Below are 24898 nucleotides of genomic sequence, written 5' to 3'. Positions count from 1 at the left end.
CATCCAGGTTCATGATGAGCTGGTTCTCTGACAGAGAGCGGGAGGCTTTCGTCTAGAGCTCACATGAGGGGACACTTTGGCGGTCTGGCCAAAGGCGGGGAATCTATGGTTACATATGTTCGGAGGCATTTTTGACAGGATGGTCTTGTATGCTACTGCGAGACATTGATGATGGACACAGAGACATGCTATGATCTTCTCTATTTTCAGGTGTTTGGTACGATCGACATCGACATCAGGTTCTCTCCGAGGCACCTTGGTGGTGGCTTGATCACCCACTGCTTGGGTATCCATGGTTCTACTTGGTGGTTCTATGTTGTATAGTTTCTGATCCCTTTTCATTATACTATTGTATTGTATCAGATCACTCATGATCTGAGAGAGGGTGTTAGCAGAGTATTTGTCAGCTCATGTGTGAGTCTGAGCTTGATCTGGGCTGGGCATTTTTATTAGGTATTTTAGGTATTTTTTTGGTGTGGCATTTTATGCCATTGGGGCATTTTATGCACTAGTCGGCTCAGCATTAATGCTGTCCGACGAGCATTATTGCTCCCCACTTTTTCAGCCTATTTATTCTCAGTGGCTCCTCCTCAGTCAGACACATCATCTTCACCATCTGCAGACTCTGTGGAGAGAGGTGCCAGTGCCAGTGCCCACGCAGCCAGTGACTCACTGTTGTATGCGACTGTCTCGTGTTCAGATATATGGATTCCATTTTCCGTGTATACATCTGAGTTCTCATCTGTATCGTGTTCTTTCTTTTCTCTTTTTGTCTTGTGTTTCAGCAGTTTATTTCAGCACATGTTTATGCTTCCACCGTTGCTCCACTTCTGACACATTTCCTGCATTTATAGGTTTATTTACAACAGGTATTTGCTGCTGTACAGCGGGCACATTTCGCTGTCCAAAATGTATTTCTTTCTGAAATACAACCCTACGGACCTCCTTAGTCTTTTCGGGCTGTTTGTGCATGCGATCTTCTGGGAAGATAACGTCATTGTTGTGTACTACTTTCCTTTTCTTGGGATCCCACAATTTATTCCCCATTTCACCCTCGTCACCATATCCTAGGAAAATGCATTTACAGGACTTTGGCTCAAGTTTGCTGCGCTTTTCTTTACGAATGTGCACAAAAGCCTCACAACCAAACACTTTCAGATGAGCATATGAAGGTGGCTTGCCCGACCACGCTTCTTGGGGAACTCTTTCTCCCCCCCTTAAAAAAAAAAAGACCTGTTTGGTGACTGATTAATCAAGTGAACGGTTGTCATAACAGCCTCTGCCCAAAAACCATAGGGTAATGCAGCATGAGACAGCATCGTACGGACCTTATCTTGTATGGTCCGATTCATACGCTCTGCAATTCCATTTTGGGAGCTTAAGAGGGGCAGTGAGCTCCCTCTTTATCCCTTTGCTGTCACAAAATGCCTGAAAGACCTTGGACACAAATTCCCCACCATTGTCAGAGTGAAGACACTTAAGTGTCTTATCTGTCTGATTTTCAGCCAATGCCAAGAAATTTTTAAACTTATCAAGCACTTTATCCTTGCTATGAATGGGGTAAACCCATACTTTTCGTGTAGCATCATCGACAAAGGTAACAAAATATTTCTTTCCCCTAAAGTTAATCCTAGCATTTGACATACATCTAACTTTAGAGGAGAAGATTTCAAAGAAAGAGACTTTTTGTGAGACGTCTGTGTATGTTTGCTATAAATACAATGATCACAATGCTCAAAATTAGCATAACGAAGACAAGGCAAGTAACCCAAACGAGAAAGCACTTTCATTCGTGTTTGACTCATGTGTCCCAACTGGCCATGCCACAAAGAAATGCTTGGCTGCTCGGTCACTGCAACAACATGGTCACGCACACTAGATACATGAAGTGGATACAAAGTATCACTCTTGCAACCTCTGGCAATAACCCTAGATCCCTTAGAGATCTTCCATTTCCATCACCAAAGGTGGTATGAAAACCATCATTATCTAACCGTCCTGTGCTAATCAAGCTCTTCTTGAGCTGAGGTACATGCCGTACATTTTGAAGTGTAAAGACAGAGCCATGTTGAAACTGTAATTGCACAATCTATCTTCTTGCCTTTTCCTTTCTCTTTCTTCCATTTGTAGTAGTCACGTTTAAAGTGACCCTTCTTGCCACAATGATGGCATTCAACATCTTTGCCACGTGATTTACTGCGTCCCTTGCCATCATATTTTCCCTTTTGCTGTGATTTGCCCCTAGTATGCAAAGCATTGGAAGACTTACTGGATGTATTGTTTTGCCGATTCATCTCTTTCATAAGGAGAGGACTCTCTGCATCAGCATACAAAAGGATTACATTAGAATTGCTCATAGCAGTCATGAATGTATCCCAACTCTCTGGTAGAGTGCAAAGTAAGAAAGTAGCCTTAGATTCCTCATCAATCATGAACTTCAAGGCAACCAGCTGGCTGAAAATGGAGTTAGACTCACTCAAGTGAGTAGACATTGCTGTACCCTCTTTCATACGCAAATCCATAAGCTTTTTCAGCCAATACACTTTGCTTGCAGCACTCTTTTGTGTATATAGTTCTTCCAGTCTAGTCCATATAGCATATGCAGAATCCAAACCTTCAATGTTGAACAGCAAGATATCAGAAATCGATAGCTCTATGGTTGAGCGTGCAAGCTCATTTAACTCATCCCAATCGTCTTGTTCCATGTCCGCGGGCTTTGCCCCTTTGGTTTTGATTGGCTTTGCCTGCTTCTTTTGTAACAGGATATTGTAGCACTGTTTTTGCCAAACTGCAAAGCTATGTGCGGCTTCAAGCTTCTTTATATGCATTAGATTACTACTGTCATTGCTGCCAGCCATGATTTTCAGCCTAAATGTGACAAAAAAACAGCAAATGTAGGCCCAAACTGTCACCCAAGTGACCAAGGTACAAACAAGTACCAATCAACAATAAATGACCATATAGAAGCACAGATTTCAGATCTGTATTTAAATTTTCAGAAGCACCGAACCATGTGCTACAGCATTATCCAACTGATTACAGCTGTTCCAAGGACATATGCATCACATTACATGAGAAATCTCAAAATTTCAGCTGCAATTTCTGTTGTACATGTACCCACGGGCATAAAATTTGACACGAATGATCAAAAGCCCCAAAATTTTGTGATCAAAGCATCAAACACACATTTTCATTTTCTATGTCATGCATGGGACATGCTAGTTTTGCCAAAATAGAGCAATTTCAGCAAAACCCCAAAATTTTACCAAGGGTTGATGTCAAAATTACGTGGAATTCAACCTGCATGTATATAAAATATCCAAATGTTGCACAAATTTTGCTCAAAGTGCAAAAGCCCCAAATTGCACGGGGTCCTTGTTGATGAGACATGAAGAACTGGTTTGTAAGTTCTCACATAGAAGAACTAGAAGTGGGCTTTGACTTTTAGTTTAATTGGACTCCAACTGGAGTATGAAAAGTTAAGTCCTTGTGGAATGTTAAGGATAACATGCAATCATTGGAGGAATAAGGTCTCTTTTTTTGTCTTTCCACTCATGGTTTGAAGGAAAAGGAAGTGAAAAGGGAGAAGAGTATGGCCAGAGACCATAGAATATGACATGGATGGAAGAGTGATTGAGCAAATCAAAGTAAACTCTAAACACTGAGAGGTCAACACTTTAGAGTGAACAAAGGAGTTGTCAAGTAGATTGCAATCGACCTTGGCTAGAATATCTAGAGGTAGTAGATTATGAACAAGTGGGATTAGCCTAGCTTGGCACTATATCATTCTTTGGAGTGGAGTCAGCCTTAGAGCTACGACTACCAAGGGATATAGCCTCTTCTAGTGAGAATTGTGAGTATAACTCCGAGTTAGATAAGCTATGATAGGGACCCCAAAATGCCTTAACCACCTAGCTAGGACCAAATGCACCAAGGGGGACCTCTCAATCCACCTAAGGTGCAAGAGGCTAGATGTGACATTAATGTGACATTAAAAGTGACATTTAATGTCACGTTAAGGTCACAAATATTGAATGTGACATTAAAGTGACATTTAATGTGACATTAAGGTAAATCTAAGGGGAACATGCACGAGAATGACCGTCCGGGCTCTTGGGCGGCCGAACGGGGTTAAGGGGAGCCTAGAGAGTAAGAGAGTCCAAGAATAGTAGGACTCAAGAAAAGTTGACGGCTGGTAGAGGAAACGGGAAGGGAGGTGCCAGCACTTATCTAGGCGTGGTTGGGAGGAGAAGGGGGACTCGTGCTCACAGAGGCTTCATCGTTTTTCTGTTTTTTTCCTAAGTTATCTTTCATTGGTATCAGAGCCTATGGTTCAACGGCTAGATCCGTCGTTCGCCAGGTCGTCAGTCGTCCGCCAGGTCGTCAGTCCTTCGTAAGGTCGCGTGTCACTCGTCATTAATGAGTATTGGCCGAAAAGAGACGCCGTGAAAGCGTGACGGGCCGTGAAGAAAAAAAAAGTGAGACGTGCCACGTCACGTAAAAAGTGACACGTTACGGACAGAAGGAAGGTTCAGATGAAACGACCAGGCGTGGGGTCGCGAGGAAACGTGTCACGACTGTTGTGAGACGGACATGACACGACTGCTGTGAGAGGGACATAAAAATGTCATGGAACGGACGGAAAAATGTCATACACGACTGAAGTCAGGAAATTGAATTTCCAGCATGACTGCTTCACTGCTCTAGTTTGGGAAGATAAAATTTGTTTCTTACTCTTCGGGTTTTCTTCCAAACCAGCAACAACTGTCTGCCATTAAAATCAGGGAAGTACTTTATTTTGTATGCAAATTTCTTATCTTTGCTTTCCAATTCCAGTGTATTAATGGCAGAAAAAGGGAAAGAAAGGGTAATGGAAAGCTCTAGTTCTGGGGGACCAACCTATGGTAGATCCCCATGAACCAGAAATACAAGAAGAACAATGGGAAGAATTTTTTGCTACACGAGAGCAATTCGATGATCTTACTGCTCGTGTGCAAACTCAGGGGGTTCAAATGGAATTTTTAACTCAAACACTCACTGAAATAAAATCTCAATTAACTTTATTGTTGGAAAGAGATAAAAATAAGATAGAAATCTCAGATGTCCCATCTTCATCGAAAGATTTAGATGTGACTATGCGAGATCCTAAGGAACCCCAACCTTACCATAAATTGAGGGATAATCCTGTTCTAAAGGATATGAAACCACCTCAATTTTACGGGGAGGAAAAAGATAGGAATAAAGACACAATCTTTAATTTCCTCCAAAAATGGGAAGATTTACATAAATTAAAAAATACCCCACCACATCTCCAAGCACTGGAGGCTAGTTTAACTTTGGGGCCCAAAGCATATAAGTGGTGGCGAACTTTAAAGGAGGCGAATAAAATACCTGAAACCTGGGCTCAATTTGAATCCGTCTTTTTGAAAGAATTTCTTCCTGAAAATGAAATGGAAAGAAATTGGGAAGATTGGGATTATGTCAGACAAAAGGGACGACCCCTGCTGACATATCTGGAGGAATATCGTGAGATAATCCTCAAATTGGAAGGAATAGATGAATTCCAAAAAACAAGAGGATTCATTAGGGGACTAGATAAAACTTGTAAAAAGGAAGTAAAACGGAGTTTACCTAAGACGCTGGAAGAGGCAATTAAATTTGCATTAATTCATGAAGATAGTATGCGTCCAGGTACACTCACTAGTCTCACTGATACGGAGCCCAAGTCTAAGGAATTGGAAACCTCAAAATTTGTGGGCAAATTTAAAAGGAAAATGCCATTTTTAAAGGGTAAAAAACAACCTTTTGAAAAGAAACCATATATGAGGCCAAAGTTAAGTCCTGATGACTTTGATAAGGCCAAAAAAGAAAAGTTGTGTTTCAATTGCCTATCCCCTAACCATGCTGCTTGGAATTGCCCTCAAAAGAAAAAGGGGGAAGACAAAGGAAAGGATAAGGACAAGGGTAAGGGAAAAGAAAAACAAATCCATGTAGCGCAGACCTTAGAATTAAAGGGCCGTGAAAAGTACAAATCTTTAGAGGTCTTGCACATGGATGTACAACATAAGTGTTGTATGTCAACTTCTATGTGGCAGCCTACTTTTGGGCCACATGATTTACTTAGAGTACATGGATTGATAGCTGGAAAAAGGGTTAGAGTCATGATTGATGACTCTGGCACACATAATTTTATAAATTATGCACTTGTCAAAAAATTGAAACTTCCCCAACAAAAGAGTGGGCATCAATATGTTGTTCGTATGATGCAAGGCCAAGACAATAAAATATGGGATACAATGGTATCCAATTTGGAAATTGAGATTTAAGGATATAAAGATAAACTTGATTTCCAAATAATGAACATGGAAAGAGCTGATATTGCTCTAGGGAGGGAGTGGCTATGGGGATTGGAACCATCCTTAAAACGTAGTTATCACCATAATACACTGGAATTTGAAAGGGATGGTAAAACTTTTGTTATTCAAGGTGAACATGAAGTATCTGATAATCCTTTGCTGTGTTCTACTGAAGTTCAGAAGCTGATAAAGAAGGAAGTTTGTGAGGTATATATGCTATGGTCTTTTCCTGTACAAAATACTTTTACTTTCTGTAATATAAAGCAACAATTTTCTTATGTTTGTGAGTTGAATGTTAATAATGAATTGAGTAGTTTGTTAGATGATTTTAAAGATCTGTTTCCTTCTGATTTACCAAGTGGCCTTCCACCAAATAGGGGTGATATAAATTACCCAATTGATATAAATAAGGATACACACCCTATTTTAAGCACCCTATTTTAAAACCACCATATAGGTTAAGTGAAACACAACATCAAGAAGTTGAAAGACAAATTAAGGATTACCTGGATAAAGGGTTTATTCAACCCAGTAATTCACCTTGGGCTTCACCAATTTTATTGGTAAAGAAAAAAGATGGTTCTATGCGACTTTGTGTTGACTATAGAGCACTTAATAAAATAACGGTGAAGAATAAATTTCCTATGCCCAAAATGGAAGATCTTTTTGATCAATTACAAGGGGCAAAATTCTTCACAAAGATAGATTTAAGATCAGGCTATCACCAAGTAAGAATTAAGGCACAAGATGTTTCCAAGACGGCATTTCGTACTAGATACGGGCATTATGATTTTTTGGTGATGCCTTTTGGCCTCACTAATGCACCAGCTACCTTTATGAAGCTGATTTTCTGTTTTATGGCCCTATCTAGGACATTTTGTAGTAGTCTTCTTGGATGATATCTTGATCTTTAGTAAATCAAGAGAAGAACATTTGGAACACTTACAATTAGTATTCCAACTGTTAAGAACACATTCCCTTTATGCGAAGAAAACTAAATGTGAATTCTTTGCACAAGAGGTCAAATATTTGGGGCATATTATCTCGAAAGAGGGAATCAACATGGATCTAAAAAAAGTAAGGGCAATTATTGAATGGCCACCTCCAAGGAACCTGGAAAAGCTGCAGATCTTCCTAGGTTTATCTGGATTTTATCGTAGATTCATTCGAGATTATGCCAAAATAGCTTTTCCAATGACAGACCAACTTAAAGGGAAAGGAAAAAGTTTTAATTGGGGAACAGACCAAAATGAAAGTTTTCAAAAACTTAAGGTAGCTATTGCTACAGCTCCAGTACTATTAATAGTGGATCCCAATAAACCATTTGTGGTTGAAGTTGATGCCAGTGATAAGGCAATAGGCGCGGTCTTATTACTAGAAGGTCGACCAGTTGCTTTTGAAAGCAAGAAATTAGACCGTGCAAAATAGAATTATTCTGTTTATGAGAGGGAGCTGTATGCAATAGTACATGCAATGAAGAAATGGAGGCACTATTTGTATGGTGCCAAACTTTTGATTTTATCGGATCATGAAAGCATTAAGTGGCTTAATGATCAACCGGATTTACACGGGCGTAAAGCCAGATGGGCCGAACTCCTCCAAGAGTTCGACTATGAGATAAGATATAGAAAAGGAAAGTATAATATAGTAGCTGATGCACTCAGCAGAATGCCCATCATTAATGAATTGAGTTTTACTCAGTTCACTTTCAACTTGCTTGAATCTTTAAAAGGGAAATGCCAGGTTGATCCGGCATATTCCAACATATGGGAAGCAATAAAAAATGGGGATCCAAATGAAAGTGCTTCTACTGAGGAAGGAATATCTGAGGATGTTCAACAAGGAAATGGAGCATCAGGGGTTGCTCAAACTAGATTCAAGTGGAAGAATTTTACCATTGATAATGGTTATTTACTCTACAAGGGTAGGGTATGTGTCCCGAAAGATACAGAAATAAGGTGCCAGATACTCTTTGAGTGTCATGATATCCCTAGTGCGGGACATCCAGGAGTTAATAAGACTTATAGTCTTATTAAAAGGCAGTTCTATTGGCCTGGAATGAATAAGGACGTCCTTGACTATGTGGTCAAATGTAATAAATGCCAGGTTAATAAAGCTGAAAGATTAAAAATGGGAGGACTTCTCCATCCACTAGAGATTCCTTCGGGAAAATGGGAGAGTATCTCCATGGACTTTATTGTTGCTTTACCTAGAACACAGAGGGGGCACGACTCTGTGTGGGTGATTGTAGATAGGTTAACCAAAATGGCTAGGTTCATTCAAACTTCAATTGATGTTAAAACACCAGAATTGGCTAGATTGTTCGTAGAGAACATATACCGATTGTATGGCCTTCCGGCAAATATAGTTTCTGATCGGAATAGAAAATTTGATAGCCATTTTTGGCGTGCGGTATTTAGGAAATTGGATACTAAACTTAGCATGAGTACGGCGGATCACCCGCAAACAGATGGGCAAACTGAAAGGGTTAACCAAATTCCTGAAGATATGCTTAGGGCATATGTAACTAAAAGGCAAACTAATTGGGAAGAGTATTTACCGATAGCAGAGTTTGCATATAACAGTGCTAAGCACTCTTCCACTGGATATAGTCCATTTATGTTAATGTATGGGTTTCAGCCCAGAGCTCCTTTTGCAGTAGGACTACATAAGGAAAAGGTTCAGGCAGCTAAAGACTTTTTGGAGGATATGAATAGTATGTTAAAATTTGCTCAAAAAAATATTAAAAAAGCTCAAAATCGAGCTAGAGCATATGCAGATCCTCACTGAAGAGACATCTCCTTTGAAGAAGAAGAATTGGTCTATCTTAAGGTGCCTGAACAAACTAAAACTATGAAAAAGGGACAATGTCCAAAGCTTTCACCAAGGTATTCCAAGGTATTGTGGTCCTTTCATAATACTTAAAAAGGTGGGAGAATTGGCTTACAAGCTCCAACTACCTGCTGGTAGTAAAATACATCCAGTTTTTCATGTAAGTAAATTAAGGAAGAAGCTGGGTGATTTGGATAATCTAATCTTAAATGATGATATTGAGGAGCTATTCAATGACCAATCTAATCCACATGAACCAGAAAAAATATTAAATGTTCGTAATAGACGAACAAGGAATACTATTTATCAAGAATGTTTGGTTAAGTGGAAAGATTGTTCAAAAGAAAGCTCAATATGGGAGCGAGTAAGTACTTTAAAGAAAAGGTTTCCCGATTTACAGTTAGACCTTCCAAGTATCGTTTTGGAGGACGAAACCGATTCTTAAGGGGAAGGAAATGTGACATTAAAAGTGACATTTAATGTCACGTTAAGGTCACAAATATTGAATGTGACATTAAGGTAAATATAAGGGGAACACGCACGAGAATGACCGTCCGGGCTCTTGGGCGCCCGAACGGGGTTAAGGGGAGCCTAGAGAGTAAGAGAGTCCAAGAATAGTAGGACTCAAGAAAAGTTGACGGCTGGCAGAGGAAACGGGAAGGGAGGTGCCAGCACTTATCTAGGTGTGGTTGGGAGGAGAAGGGGGACTCGTGCTCACAGAGGCTTCATCGTTTTTCTGTTTTTTTTCCTAAGTTATCTTTCACTAGAGAAAGAGAGAAGGAAACAATCGAAGTCTTTAGAAGCTCGCCAACAAAAGAAACCCTAGGATTTTTCCAAGCGCTTCACAAAGTTTAAGAAGGGTGATCGAATAGTGGTGTTAGTAGGAGCCAAGAAAAAAGGGCAAGAGAGTGAACCCATTAAAGGACCACTAAAGTTAAGGAAGTTAACTTGGCAAGGAAAGAGGACAAGCCTTGACCTGTGTACATAGCAAAAGACTTAACTAAGGAGGAAGAAACTAATCTCTTAAATCTTTTAAGGGAATTCTTTGACATGTTTGCATGGCTGAATGGAATAGATCCAAATATCGTGTATCATAATATTCCCATGATCCCCGATACATTGCTAGTTAATCAATGACCATATGCAATGAATCTTAAGCATGCACATGCAGTGAAGGAAGAGATTGATAAGCTACTAAATATTGGATTCATTTATATCTGGAAATATGCAAAGAAGAAGAAAGGGGTTCCACTGTGAGTCATTAGTGATAGAGATATGTAATTATAGTTAATGAAGGAGTTTCATGAGAGTTTGTGGGCTAGCCATAGAAGTGTTTGGGATACATTTGAGAAGATTAAGGAAATGTATTTAAAGGCATTCCTTCCACAGAATGAAACAAACACTAAACTAGGGAAAAAGTATGCAAAATCTATGCACTTGGTTATATCATTGATCGCACAACTCAAAGGAAACCACGAATCTTTCTCTTTATAATGAACAGATTTATCATACTTATTAGATATATCCATCTTTATGCAAAAAAAAAGAGAAAAGAGAAAAAAAAATAGAGAAATGTTTCCATAGAGAGGAGAGAGAAATTTTGGCACTACGGAAAAGAGAATGTGTGAATCTTGAAAGAAAGGAGAGAAAAGAGACACAATATCACCGTTCCATTGGAAATTAGGCTGTGTCTCTACTACAATACTCCAACTCACTAGTTTTCACTGCCTAGCCCTAATATTTGACAAGGGACTTAAAGAGCGACCTACGAGGCAGTCCATCCCACCTTTTTCCGAAAAGACGGTTTTATCTCATACATTCGAAAGATAGAATTGCAAAGCGCAGGTATCAAGAGAAGTAAAATGCATCTAGATGCTAAGCGATAAATTCATGCATATCATAAATAGCATATAAGATTTCAAGGTATCATCGACTCTCCTTTCCTCATAAATAATAGATATATTTTTCACCACACTAAAGGCATGCCATAACTTGCACGCTTGATGGATGGCATGATAAGCGACCTAGCCTTAAGGAAATTCATCTTAGAAAACTCTAGGCTTTGTCCAAGTTCTTGCTAATATCTCGAACTGTTAGTTCATTGGGATCTTGAAGTTGTGCGTGGCTAGTACAAACAACAATCAGTAAGATTAAAACTACAATGCCTTGAGATCCGCCCGATACCGAATATATTTATCAATCCTATTCGGGGTTAGGCTAGATGCAACAACAACTACAGGGCAAACGAGGAGCTCAAGGAATTAGGAATCCCTAAGTCAAAGGAAAGTCCAATATGTTTGTACTTATTGAAGAAGGTTGGATTATTGATCAATGTAAGTGATTAATAGAACTTACGTCTTGTACAGTGTTTGAAACCTTAACATATGTCTTAGCCGAAAGAAGGATGTGCTAAGTAAATTTTATATAGAACCGCTCCTAATCCTAAGGGGGAGAGCAAATACGTGATGAAAAGATTATTGCGACTATTCCTGCAATGTTTGAAAAAAGATACCATTGTTTTTGTTGATTGATCAAACAACGTTATAAATGCTTTTGCATTAAAGTGATTGTTGAGATGTGATTTGGATGATTATTCCAGGTGCTTGTGTTTGATGGTAAATGCATGGCAGGGATCAGTGATGACAAGTTGCCATGGGGAATAAAAGACTGTTTTCTTGGAAGATGATATTAGGTTGATTGCCTTGATTGTGCTTGATTCTTAATTGGATTAATTAAGGAAGGATAATTTGCGTGGGTGGATCATCTCCAAGGTCATGCCGCGTTTCAACCCGAGAGGACACTGCTCGATTCATAGGCCGAAGGTCGAGTAGTGAAAAGGCCAACCACAGAAGTTGTGTCTCACTCCTAGGTTGCTTGGGATCAGTGGAGCTTTGGATAACCCTAGCCTAGTCCGGAACAAAGCTGTAGATTGCTGTGAGCCCAACGTCTAGGGCATTGGAAGATCCTATTCTAGATATTGGATGGAAATTATGGTGCCATGTGATTTGGACCGGGTATTTCTATTAGACAAAAGGGATACATAATTTCTCCTGTATGGGCAGGAGACAAGGATTAACGTGAAGATAAGTTAAGGAATTTGTTTGAACTTGTTTGTTAAAGGATTGCTTGCTCCGCATTCGTGTTTGTGCCATAAAATTACGTGAATATTCCCTAAAAGGCTTAATTAATGAAGCTGATTTTAAATGTCACACATAAATGTGATAGGATCTAATTAGATAACTAAAAAACAACTGTTGAGGGAAGTGGATGGGCGGATCCCCCGACGGGTCTGTCCTACGGTAGGGTGGTCCCAGAGAACTGGGAGGCTTTTCACAAGGTTTTACAGTCGTACGACCTTTAGGTATTATTAAGTTAGAATCCGATTCATACCGTTTTAGGGGATCAGAATGGGACTATACTCTACAGGTAGAGAGGTTGAGCGGTGCATCCCTCTCGTTTTCCATTCTCTTTGAACCAAGTGCGGCATGGATCTGCTTCAGCTTGGGTATCTCTGTGTAAAGTAGGATGTCAAGGCCCCAATGCTAGAATGTTGTCAGGAGACCTTGGCCACTAGGAACCCAGATTTCAAGTCGATCCTAGTGGGTTCGGTCGTGAACGTTTCGTTGCAAGGCAGACTTGGGAAACCCTAGGCGACAAACCTCAGAACATTCCATGGGAGTACTGCGCAGTGACACTTAGATTCGTTTCTTGGTGGACCGCTAAAACGTGCTTGGACAGCCGATAGGCGGGCACGTTACAAATCCACATGCTACAAAGCATTTAGCTATCCTTTGCAATATAGGGAAAATTGGTGGAAAACTAGACATTACTCCTCTCTTATCCAAGGTTTTTGCATTGGAATGCAATGACCATATCAAACATTGGAGATGTACGGAGGAAGCAATACAGGTGGAAATTGGTTGCCAATAGTCTTCTTTATTGGATGCTTTAGAAGGGGATGAAAATAATGCCTTTAAGAAGACAAAGCTTGTTGATGGTTTGATCATAGATGTGTATGATAATGATGCGGGTTAGCATAATGCGTGTAAGCAGTTGACTCCTTTGAGTATGCCTTTTGGAATGTAGGATGCACACCATGACGATGAAATTAGTTCTTCTATGCCTATGGATTGTTCTAATTGGTTGGATGAGGATAATAAGTCAGATGCAAAAGATGTAGTTGTTGTGGGTATGCAAAAGAAGGTTAAGTTCTCAAAAGTCAAGTTGGAAACCGTGACAATGAAGCAGGATGCTATGCATGATACAGACATTATGCATGTTGACAAAAAGCCTATGGTTTCTTTTGTCAACATGCTATGCATGTTGACAAAAAGCCTGTGGTTTCTTTTTATGTAGCTCAAAACCTTAATGAGGCTTATTTTTGGGTAAGTGGACAACATAAATTCCTTCTTGATTTGCAAGTTGGTGGAGCAATGAAGTTAGATGTGGTGCAAGCTTTGCAACAATAGCTTGTGGATGAGAAAGAGAAAAGGGATGTTATGTTGTTGAAAATGTAAAAAATGAGGGTGTTGGATGATAGCAAAGTTGAGGCCTTGAAGAGGTAGGTTGATGAGTATGGTATCATGTTAGAAAAATGCTTGGTTTCATCATCTACTTTCAAAGAATGGACTTGTACTATGCAAGAGAAATTACAGCAAAAGATTCAAGTAGTTGCCTAGGATAATGCAGAGTTAAGAGCTGAGAGGGTACAATTGGATGCTTGCATTGAACCTTTGGTGCAGGTTGAAAACAATTGTTGCATGATTAGAAGTTGATCTTGAGGGTTCTGTTTTTATGCAGATGGATCTTAATGTTAGCAGTCATGTTTGTCATGCCTTGTCATCTCCTGCCTGTGAGCCTCAGTCTGAGTCAGATGAGGACATTAGGAGCTTTGACTTGTCTATCACTTGTTTTGACGGAGGAGGTAGCTCATTCTAGAGCACTCAGATGTGCATTTCCCGGGGCAGTTTCTGCATTCTTCAGCCTGCCTCACCTGCCGGACATTGTCCACCCTTTCCGGGATTTTTCTGAGCATTCCTGGCATTTTTACCAGCATTAAATGCTGGTCAGATCAGCATTAAATGCTGGTTGGACATATTTATGGCCTCAAATTTCAGGTCGGCCAGTTTGTGGGTTTTTTGGCTATTTATAGCCATTTCCCACTTGGCAGTCAGTTATATTATCAACTTCCCTCCTTCTTTGGCAGGTGCACACTCCGACTCCGTCATCTTCCTCCGTCTTCGGTGCTGCCGTCATCATCAGCCTGATCTGGTGCCCTCACTGACGCTTCGGGCTGCGTGCAGGGACTGATCAGTCCATTTCAGTGTATTCAGGATTCATTTCAGTCAGTGCAGATTTTCTTCCTTCATTCTCTGCTTTCTCTCTCCTCTCCTTTGTGTTCGTGTTCTTCTTCCGTTGCGCACTCTCACATGGTATCATCGCCAAACTGAGAGCACGGAGGTCTTCATCGACTGGAGAGAGACCACACCTATCATCTGTTGCTGCCCCTCTTCTCTCCAACAGCCAGGCGGCCCCTCCAGGTGGTCTATACATTTGCGTCTGCTGCATCAGCCCCTTCCAGAGGCTGCCACGTCATCAACCAGCTCCTGCTACCTGCGTTTTCAGCTGGGCGGCCTTCTCTTCAGCTGGGCGACTCCACTATAGGCTGCGTTTTGCATCCAAGGTGGTCGTTTTCCCTCCTGGCGGCTCATCTCCAGCTGGCGCTTCTTTTCTGGGCTGCGTTTTGGTGCCTGGCAACTTTCCCTCCGGATTTTGTGCCCTACACAGCTGCGTTTTCACCTTCTGGTGCTAGGCGACCTGATTTCTTGGAGTTTGGTGGTTCTTCTGGTGGTTGGTGACCCTTCTGGTGGTCATTCTTCGGCATCGGCATAGTTTTCTATTGGTGTTTGGTATTTTGCAGATTTAGAAGATGTCTTATCATCAGTCTACAGGTTTTGATGATTCAGATGATGAGCTTTTGTCTCGACATACATCTGAACGGAGGCGTAATTTCTATCACGAGGACCGTCGTCCGGAGTCTATTCCTCTTTCCCGTCCCCCTTCTATTCATGTATCTCGGCGATCCCCTTCCAGTGGGCCGAAGATGCAGCCTTTGGTACCCCCTGTACAGGTACCCGTACTTCCTCAGCTGCCCAAAGAGGACCGGTTGGATGGCTCCAATTTTTCTCTATGGTTCTGCAAGGTGGAGTGTATCTTGGACTCCTTCGATCTTTGGGAGCTTGTTTCTGTTCCTATTCCCCGGCCTAAGGTGGATCCCGCAGATGGGACATCTATGGATCGTGCAGCCTTATGGGATCGGCTCAATTCTAGAGCCAGATCTTTCCTATTTCTGAGTTTGCAGGATTCTGTCCTTGTTCATGTTCACAGGTGGAAGACTGTAGCGAACGTGTGGAGAAAGCTCGCGTCTCTCTATCAACAGAAGACGTTTGCCCACCGGATATCTCTTGAAAAGAAGTTGCGGATGCTCGCTATTGATGATAGTCCTTCCATGAAGGACCACATCAACAGATTACAGGATATGAGGGATGAACTTGCATCCCTCGGTCGGACGATATCTTTTGAAGACATGGCTATGATTCTTTTGACTCAGCTGCCATCGCCTCGGTTTGATGTCTTCTACACCAGCCTTCTTACATCGAGGACCCGTGAGAAGCTTCTATTGGAGGAGCTATCCCCGCTTGTCTTGGAGCATGACGAGCGACTCAGAGAGGTCAGTGCTAGTGGATCCGACTCCACTAGAGCCTTTGTTGCAGGTTCGGGAGGACAAAAGAAGAAGAAGAAGAAGTCAAAGGCTAAGAAGAAGGACAGTTCTTCAGGCTCTGACTCAGATTCAGAGAGACCGAAGTGCCCACACTGTGGGAAAGGGACACATCCAGAGGATAAATGTTGGAAGAAGTACCCTCACCTTCGTCCGTGAGCGAAGGGTGGATCTACATCGGAGCCTTCTTCTACCTCTACACCAGCTGTTACCCATGAGTCAGTGTTTCTTCATATCCATGCTTTGGAGGAGGATCCTTCTTCCGTGGCTGCAGTGTCTTCTGCGCAGCCTTGGTTAGTGGACAGTGGTGCTTCGAGTCATATGACTCCCTGAGGTGATTTGTTATAGGATCTCCATCCATCAGAGGGTTCAGTCACTGTTGGTGACATTTTATCGGTGCCTATTAGTGGTGTTGGCACATTGCCTTTGTTTACCGACCGACTTTCGAGCTCCTTTTTACAGGCCCTACATGTTCCGGATTTGGGCCTTCCCCTCCTCTCAATTTATGGCCTTACGAGGCTTGGCACTCGAGTGATCTTCACCGAGCATGCCGTTGTTATTGAGGATTCTTTTACAGGAGCTGTCTTATCTATAGGTTGGCAGGAGAGCGGGCTTTACAGGCTCCATTCCCCTTCTTTCATGCAGGATCCTCCGAGGCAGTCTATTGCTACACCCGTTCCCGCTTGTGCACCTTCTATTCCACAGGTTCCTTCCCATCCCCCACCTTCTCCTCCGGTGGTTCCCTCGTACCCCCCATCCCTTTCAGAGGGGGACGATCTCGGTGATGCGGCTGTGGATTCCCTGGCCCCTAGTGTTTTAGAGGGGGATTCCGAGGATCGTGAGGAGCTCCTTCAGCAACAGTCTACATCGACGGACTTCATTGACCTTGGCATTCCTCTTGCCACCCCAGGATCCGTTTCTCCCTTGGCCTTCCGCCACATCCAGGGTCTGAGAGGGGGTGTTAGCAGTCATGTTTGTCATGCCTTGTCATCTCCTGCCTGTGAGCCTCAGTCTGAGTCAGATGAGGACATTAGGAGCTCTGACTTGTCTATCACTTGTTTTGACGGAGGAGGTAGCTCATTCTAGAGCACTCAGATGTGCATTTCCCGGGGCAGTTTCTGCATTCTTCAGCCTGCCTCACCTGCCGGACATTGTCCACTCTTTTCAGGATTTTTCTGAGCATTCCTGGCATTTTTACCAGCATTAAATGCTGGTCGGACATATTTATGGCCTCAAATTTCAGGTCGGCCAGTTTGTGGGTTTTTTGGCTATTTATAGCCATTTCCCACTTGGCAGTCAGTTATATTATCAACTTCCCTCCTTCTTTGGCAGGTGCACACTCCGACTCCGTCATCTTCCTCCGTCTTCGGTGCTGCCGTCATCATCAGCCTGATCTGGTGCCCTCACTGACGCTTCGGGCTGCGTGCAGGGACTGATCAGTCCATTTTAGTGTATTCAGCATTCATTTCAGTCAGTGCAGATTTTCTTCCTTCATTCTCTGCTTTCTCTCTCCTCTCCTCTGTGTTCGTGTTCTTCTTCCGTTGCGCACTCTCACACTTAATGCTATGAAAAATGCTTCGATGAAGTGTATGCATGAACAATGGAATGCCATTGCAAACAGGATGTCACAAGTAATTTCTAGGCCATATGGTTTGTTGCAACAAAGTTTCATTAAAAATCTAGAACGTTTGATACACGAAAAAGATTCTTTGAAGGAGAGGATGGATATGTTGCAAAAGGAATATGATAAAATGGTGATGGTTCTATCTCAATTGCAAAGTAGCAGCATATTTTTAAAAGTTGTGAGTGTGCATACTTTGGATGTAACAAAGTCTAATATTGAAGACGTACTTTTGGACATTAATCAATAAGGTAAGATAGTGGAGCTTACTCCTCAAAAGACTCATGAGATGGACATTGTGCCTTTATCAGTACATGAGCCGTGTGGGGCTGAATTACCTCATGAAGGTTCTCTTTCTAACTCTCATGAGATTCATGAGCATCATAGCACATGAAGTGGCTTTGGCAAATTGTTAGTTTCTTTTTTGTATCCCACCATGATATATCATATTATGGTCTTTGTATATGCCTTTGTTTTGATGACTCTCTCTTGACTGGGTTGCACTACAGCCCTATTATGTGTTCTACATAAATTAGGGCCTGCAATAGGCCTGAGGAAAAAACCTCTAGAACGGAAAAAAAGTGCCTTAGTTGTTCTAAGTGTGTTCACATGCATTACTATTGAAATATGGTAACAAAGGCCATTTGGGAGTGATGTGGTGAACAAAAGCTAGCACTCGTATATATAGGGAACTGCTAAGCCCAATGGACTACGATCAATCCACAAAGGATACCAAGCCCAAAGCTCTAATTGTTAATGAAGACAGTAGTGTCAAACGATTGTCCAACACCTAAATTAGCCAAAAGGCATCTGAGCCAAACACACTCAACCATACCTATAAAGGTTGCAATATATTCAACTTCGCAACTAGAAGTGACCACAATGAGCAGCTTCTTGCTCAACCGCCTCATGTATGAGGTGTGAAGCACGAAGAAAAAACCACTTGTAGATATATGACTATCACCAATCTCACAAACCGGTCCGGATATCGTATGAAAATTGGTAGACGGGATGTAAGTTGGACACATACTTGTGCATGAATTCTTCAAATTGCTCATCTATGATGAAGTTAGGAAAAGGAGAAGAAAGTGAAGATGAAGGTGAAGTATTGTCTTTCTCATTGAATTCTTAATGTCTCCTTAGGGTCTCTAGTGATAGAGAAGCATAATAAGACAATATGGGATCCCAAGGAGTTTGAGACTTTGTGAAATGGTTACGTGTTGTCCATGTATCTTGCACGAAACCAAGCCTCCACAATACCACATGATACTTTTTGACACGAGGACGTGAAATTTTGAGATGCTTTAATCTTGTTGATAACATTTGATTAAATTATTAATCAAATATGTAAGGTTGTTTAAGCATATGTTATTTCATGGTAACATGTGTCGAATGTAAAAGTTGTGATAAGTTATGCCAGTTGGGCTTTGGGTGTCAGTTGGTGTTAGTTTTGACCTTAGGACAGTTATTTGGCCAATAAGTGTCGGTGGTTACACTTGGGATTAGCATTAATTAATAAATTAATGCCAGTCTAAGGGTCAATAGAGGTTGGAGACTACTCCAAGTTGCAAATGGCCTAGCCAATTTAATTATGGATGGGCACATTTTTTATAGGCAAGGTCAGAAGGGTCGAAATTAATTTTTAGGATTATTTAATTTTGAAAATTAATTAAATGGTTGAATAATGTTGAGAAATGGATTCAGAAGGTTGCTGCTTGTCAAAAATACCCATGCGGACTAAGAAAACGTTTTTGGGGGCTGGGTCTCAGCTTACAATTAGTTTATAGCTTCGGAGAGGGAGAGAGAGAGCTGTTGGTCCATTTTGTGATCAAAGAACAACAATTTGCTATAGAAGACAACCATTTGGGGGCCTCAACAAGGAGGGGACAGCAGGAAGTCACCTTCTAGGGGCTGGCAACAACATTACTCATCAAGTGATGATATTTTGGAGGTGCATGGTAGTAGGTGACTGCGTTAAATGTAGGCTAGAGCAAGCATCAGGCAGAATTTGGGTTTTCTCGTGAAGAAAATTGGATTTCTCTCTCATCTTGCTTTCTCTCACCTTCTCCAACCCATTCTAAGGAGATCTCAGCATTTCTTAGCCATTTTGAGCAGATCTAAGGCAAATTTGGTGGACAGCAAAGAGATCTTTGCTGTAAACCCTAAGTTTTTGCAGAAATTAGGGTTTGACAGCCATCTCGGGACCCATGCCAATTAGTGAAGGCATTATACACTAAATTCAATACTTGAAATTTGTATAATTGTCTGGGAATTTAGATGCAAATCCATTCATTGTAATTTGGGGCAGCATTTGGCCAATTGATGGTTCCATTTGCGAAAGTCCTAGGTGAAAAATCCAGGGTCAATTGGCTTGAATTGATTGCTAATTGTTGCTATAGCAAAGAGGCTTTTTGGAACATCAAAGGAGATTGTGATTCTCAGCTTGTACTCATTCCATTAGCAATCAAGTGAAAGATATACCGAAAGGGTGCCAGTTTTGGGGCCAACAAGGTGTCCAATGTTTGAGATAATTAAGGTGATTTGTGCATTTCAAGTTATTTTCATTTGTTGATTGCTGGGGTTAAGTGCTTAAATAGGGGATTACCGCCTTTTCCAAAAAAGAAGGTTGGTTTTACTTTTTAAAAGAGCAGCGACTCTAATACCATGTGAAGATATGCTAGGGTTTGCATGGAGGAAATATAAAAAGTACGACCATGATTGAAACACAGACTTGGACAATGATGTGCAAAACCTAAACCCTAAAGGCAAAACACAAAACACACAAACACAAATAGAGAAGAGAGAGAGAACTCTGAAGTGAATGAACAAATGCTATAAACGAAGGAAATAATGTACAAGATGCTCAAGGGCAGAGCTGCCCAAGAACCAATGGCTCTTGTGGGAGCAGGTTGAGGGAGGTGTTGATGTATGGCGTCCACTAGAGATGGATCACAAGTGCGGCAACCATCAGTTGGAGCAGAGGCTGATGAAGAAAAGTGCCGAAAACACAAAAATGACCTGATGTAGATTCAAATGCAGCTCTGGCTGGAAACCATAATACAGCGGTGGCTGGGTCCAGGACTGGTAAACGCAGTAATGTAACCGCTTGAAGATGATGGCAATCAATTACCGGTAGTAGTGGGAGGTTGGGTGATGAGTGTAGACTACATAGCAACAACTGCTTGGGGTTGGATAGCTTGTGGAAGAGGGTTGTGAAACTTGCAAGATAAGGATAGGGTTGAATGGTGGGTAGCTTGTTTATTTATAGACATGGAAGGATCCTCCCAAGTTAGGGTTTTGCATGTGGGACACAGAAACTCTCTAGAACCGCTGCTCATTTAATGAAACTTTTGGGAATTTTCTATTTTAGGGCTGTTTTAAAGAGCTAATTGGAGGATGATGAATTTTCAAACAAGTGGGGCAGATTGGAGGGAAGTTTTTTGTTTTTTTTGTTTTTTTTTTGTTTTTTTTTGGGGGGGTTTGTGACAGCACCCTTGTTGGGGGGAGGTTGTAGCTAGTAGGGGCCACGTCGATAGGGGTGCATCTGATGTCCCTACTCTTGGTTGGGATGCTTGAGACCAAGCTGACCCCTACCTTGATGATGCTGAATCTGGTGAAGTTGCCCTTGTCCACCAAGGGGTGTGCCTCTAATTGACGAACATCCTCCTGTTGAGTAGCTGTCACCCCAAAGTGTGTGCACTTTGAGGCTTGGTGAGCTAAAACATGGCATTTGAGGCACTGACCATGCTGTCTTGTGACCACAATTTGCTCATTGATGAGTGACTTTTTGGCTTTTGGGAAATGTCTTGGCCATTGCCACACGCACTTTTAGTATCCTTGCTTCCATCATTGTGTCGGCAAAGGAAGCAGGGAATATTGTGATAGAGAGTCACCCAAAGTCCACTAGCTGGTGCTATTCAACCACAAGACTTGGGAAGAGGAGAGTGACATGATATCTAGGGAATCTATGGATATGCCCAAAGGAGGAGATTGTGAAGCTGTGGTACTACTTTAGCATGTATATGACCTTGTTAGTGGATGCAACTGGAGAGTTGTCGATGAACTCTTGAGCAGTATGTGTGGAGGAACCATGAACTTACCTTGGCCCATCAGCACCGCTTCTGGTGTGTGAGAGGTGCTGATGCACAAGGCGGAATGCAGCCAGTTCTAGAGCTGTGGTTTGGAAGGAAAGCAACCCATGACTTGTCGGAAGGCTGTGGTCTCCTCTGATCCCTTTTTTATGGCGCAGAAACCCGTTCCTTGAAGAGGAGTACTTGCAAGTGTGTGATTGGGGAGCACTTGTGGATGCACCGGTGCCAGACCAGAGGCTTCATTGTATTTGTACTTCGAAGACCACTTGAGTGAGCTGCTAGTTGACCAATGGGGGGAATACTGCTGCAGAGAAAGGGAGCAGCAGGAAAAGCTAAGGTAAAGGGGGAGCAGGTGAGGGGAAGAGGTGGTGGTGGTGAATCAAAGGCAGGTGTGTAAGCTGCTGCCAACAAGCTCTGGACAGCCAGTCTAGGTGGTAAAGGGTGGCTGGTGTGAGGGCAATGATCACGACTGCAGGCAGCATTGGGTGCAAGGGGAACAGTGATGGGGAGGGGCATCAATGGCAGGCAGTGCGTAGGGAGGGAGCTTCTCACAGCTCCAATTCATTTACTGTCTATAAAACTTCTTATGCAGCAGAAAGGCCAATAATATCTAGCTACCCCTAAGTCGAAGGATCCTTAATACTTTGAGAAAATGGTGAGTGTTGCTGCAGGTAAAGGGATCTTAATGAAAATTCAGTCTGATCAGCTTGATCAGCAGGCCTTCGATAAACAGTCCAGCTTTTTGCCTTGTTATGGAGCAAAAGTGAATGGAACAACGTCATCTGCTGGGTTGCTAAAAATACAGGCAGTTTTGTGCCTTGAATTGCATGCACTGACCAGGGGAGGCTGGAAGTGAGGGAGATTCACCTGGCAAACTTTCAATGAACCGGTGAAACATGAGAATGGTTTAGGAAAGGGGGCAATGAAGATTCTTTGTATCGACTTTCAGTGTTTGTTCTCACTGTGGCATGATTGTTGCACTTCTGTAGTCTGATTGATTTATGTTCTTTCTGCAGATTCTACCAATTGCTGTACCTTTTTGGAATAATGGATGGGGGGGCCGCAGCACCTCCTGAGCCTGTTTCATATCTTTGTGGAGGTAATTGTGCCCGAGGGGAGCTTTAGCAAACTCTGCCCATCTGAATGAAAAGTGACTTTGGTGATTAATTTAAAGAAAACTCTTATTTTAGACTGTTGAGCATTGCTGACAAGTAGGTCTGATGGATGGTGAACTGTCATTTTTTTTTGTACAGATTGTGGAGCAGATAATTCATTGAAGCCAGGAGATGTTATACAATGCCGTGAATGTGGTTATCGGATCCTCTATAAAAAGCGCACACGCCGAAGTAAGTTTGGTGCAGTATATTTGCTTGTGACCCGTTTCCTTTTTTCTGGTTTTATACTTATCCAGTACGTTTTTCTCCTCTTTTCTGGTTTTGCAGTTGTCCAGTACGAGGCACGATAGCCAGCCCAGGTTACAATGTGTTTCGAATTTAGGAATGAGACTGAACCCCCCCTAGAAAATGGAGAACTGGATTCAAATTAGTGTAGATTTTGTGGTGGTGATGTTTCAGCCACTCTCAAATGAGAACTGTTTATAGAATATAGTGGTGTTGGCTGTTAGGAATGTGGAATCGTTGCTAGTCTTCCAAATTCTGCTCACAGGCTGCCAGTGCTGTCTCTATAATTTTGTATCTGCGAAGATGCATAGAGGTTAGGCATTTAGAATGTAGGCTTCAATTGGGACTGCTGTTTACATTGTGGGATCGTCGCTAGGATTCCAACTTCTGCCTACAGTCTGCTGGTGCTGCTTCTATGGTTTTGTTTCTGCAGAAATGCATAGAGGTTCGGCATGTAGAATGTAGGCTTCAATTGGGATGACTGGATATACTGTGCTGTGTGACCGTTTGTATTTCTTACAAATGTGTACAGGTTTAGTATCTGGTATCTGTGTGTGTGTGTGTGTGTGTGTGTGTGTAGGTTTTTGAGATTGGTTTGTGTTGCTTGGGGAAGTGGGGCTGGTGTGATGAAGTAATTCTTTTTGTACAGAAAGTGGTGGTTTATTAACTTGATTAAAGGGGTTGTTTATAGTGAAGGTCAACTTTGGTACAAACAGCACCTTATCATGTTAATAAACCTCCGTGGATCGGAAAATCCAGGATGAAAATGCTCACAACTTCCCTTGGAACCACTCCTTAACAAGTATTACAAAATTTGTGCTAAGAGGCAAGGTTTTATCTTTGTGGTTCAAAGTCTTCGTTTGAAACTGTTTGTCTCTGATTCTAAGACAATGTTAGTTCAAGAGGATGGTCATATTATGATCCTTACACCTGTCTATCAAGTGACTGGCATGGTTAGGTTTTTGGAATTAGTTTATGATTTAGGTAGCTGCAGGATTTTGATTCTAGATTAAGCTTTTGGCAAGCATGATATTCTATGTTTTGGCAATAGTGCATGGAAAATTGTTTTTAGAGGTGAAAATGATGTGCTCATTGCGATTCCTACCTTTGCACGTGATTGTGCACTCAATAGAAAAACTACAATATTAAAAATGCAAGCAGGTTACTAGTGCATTTGTGGGTTCGATCCAGTGAGAGTGCGCAACGGAAGAAGAACACGAACACAGAGGAGGAGAGAGAGACAACAGAAAATGAAGGAAGAAAATCTGCACTGATTGTAATGAATGCTGAATACAAAACTGTGGACTGATCAGCCCCTGCATGCAGCCTGAAGCGTCAGTGAGGGCACCAGATCAGGCTGATGATGACGGCAGCACCGAAGACGGAGGAAGATGACGGAGTCGGAGTGTGCACCTGCCAAAGAAGGATGGAAGATGATAATACAACTGACTGCCAAGTGGGAAATGGCTATAAATAGCCAAAAAACCCACAAACTGGCCGACTTGAAATTTGAGGCCATAAATATGTTCGACCAGCGTTTAATGCCGATCTGACCAGTATTTAATGCTGGTAAAAATGCCAGGAATGCTCAGAAAAATCCCGGAAAGGGTGGACAATGTCCGACAGGTGAGGCAGGTTGAAGAATGCAGAAACTGCCTCGGGAAATGCACATAAAATCTCGACTGGAGGAGAAAATGCATTGAAATGCAATAAACTGAGTGCTCTAGAATGAGCTACCTCCTCCGTCAAAACAAGTGATAGACAAGTCAAAGCTCCTAAAGTCCTCGTCTGACTCAGACTGAGGCTCACAGGCAGGAGAT

General features: G+C 41.9%; 1 protein-coding gene across 1 annotated transcript in view; it reads left to right on the top strand.

Moving 5' to 3' along the window:
- The window catches only part of LOC148035474 (DNA-directed RNA polymerases II, IV and V subunit 12-like), a 29307-nt gene extending 5689 nt beyond the window's left edge, over positions 1-23618 (top strand). The window contains exons 2-4 of the mRNA XM_087677426.1: positions 22695-22777; positions 22932-23024; positions 23121-23618. Of these exons, the coding sequence (XP_087533552.1) occupies positions 22726-22777; positions 22932-23024; positions 23121-23143 (168 nt within the window). The 5' untranslated portion in view covers positions 22695-22725 and the 3' untranslated portion in view covers positions 23144-23618. The remainder of the gene's footprint in view (positions 1-22694; positions 22778-22931; positions 23025-23120) is intronic.
- The last annotated feature ends 1280 nt before the right edge of the window (positions 23619-24898 follow it).

The sequence above is a fragment of the Lygodium microphyllum genome, chromosome 5 (genome assembly GCF_053477565.2).
Source record: "Lygodium microphyllum isolate KBCC chromosome 5, Lygodium_microphyllum_v1.1.10, whole genome shotgun sequence".
Taxonomy (NCBI): domain Eukaryota; kingdom Viridiplantae; phylum Streptophyta; class Polypodiopsida; order Schizaeales; family Lygodiaceae; genus Lygodium; species Lygodium microphyllum.
Note: the sequence above shows the minus strand (reverse complement) of the source record. Positions and strands in the feature narration are given on the sequence as shown.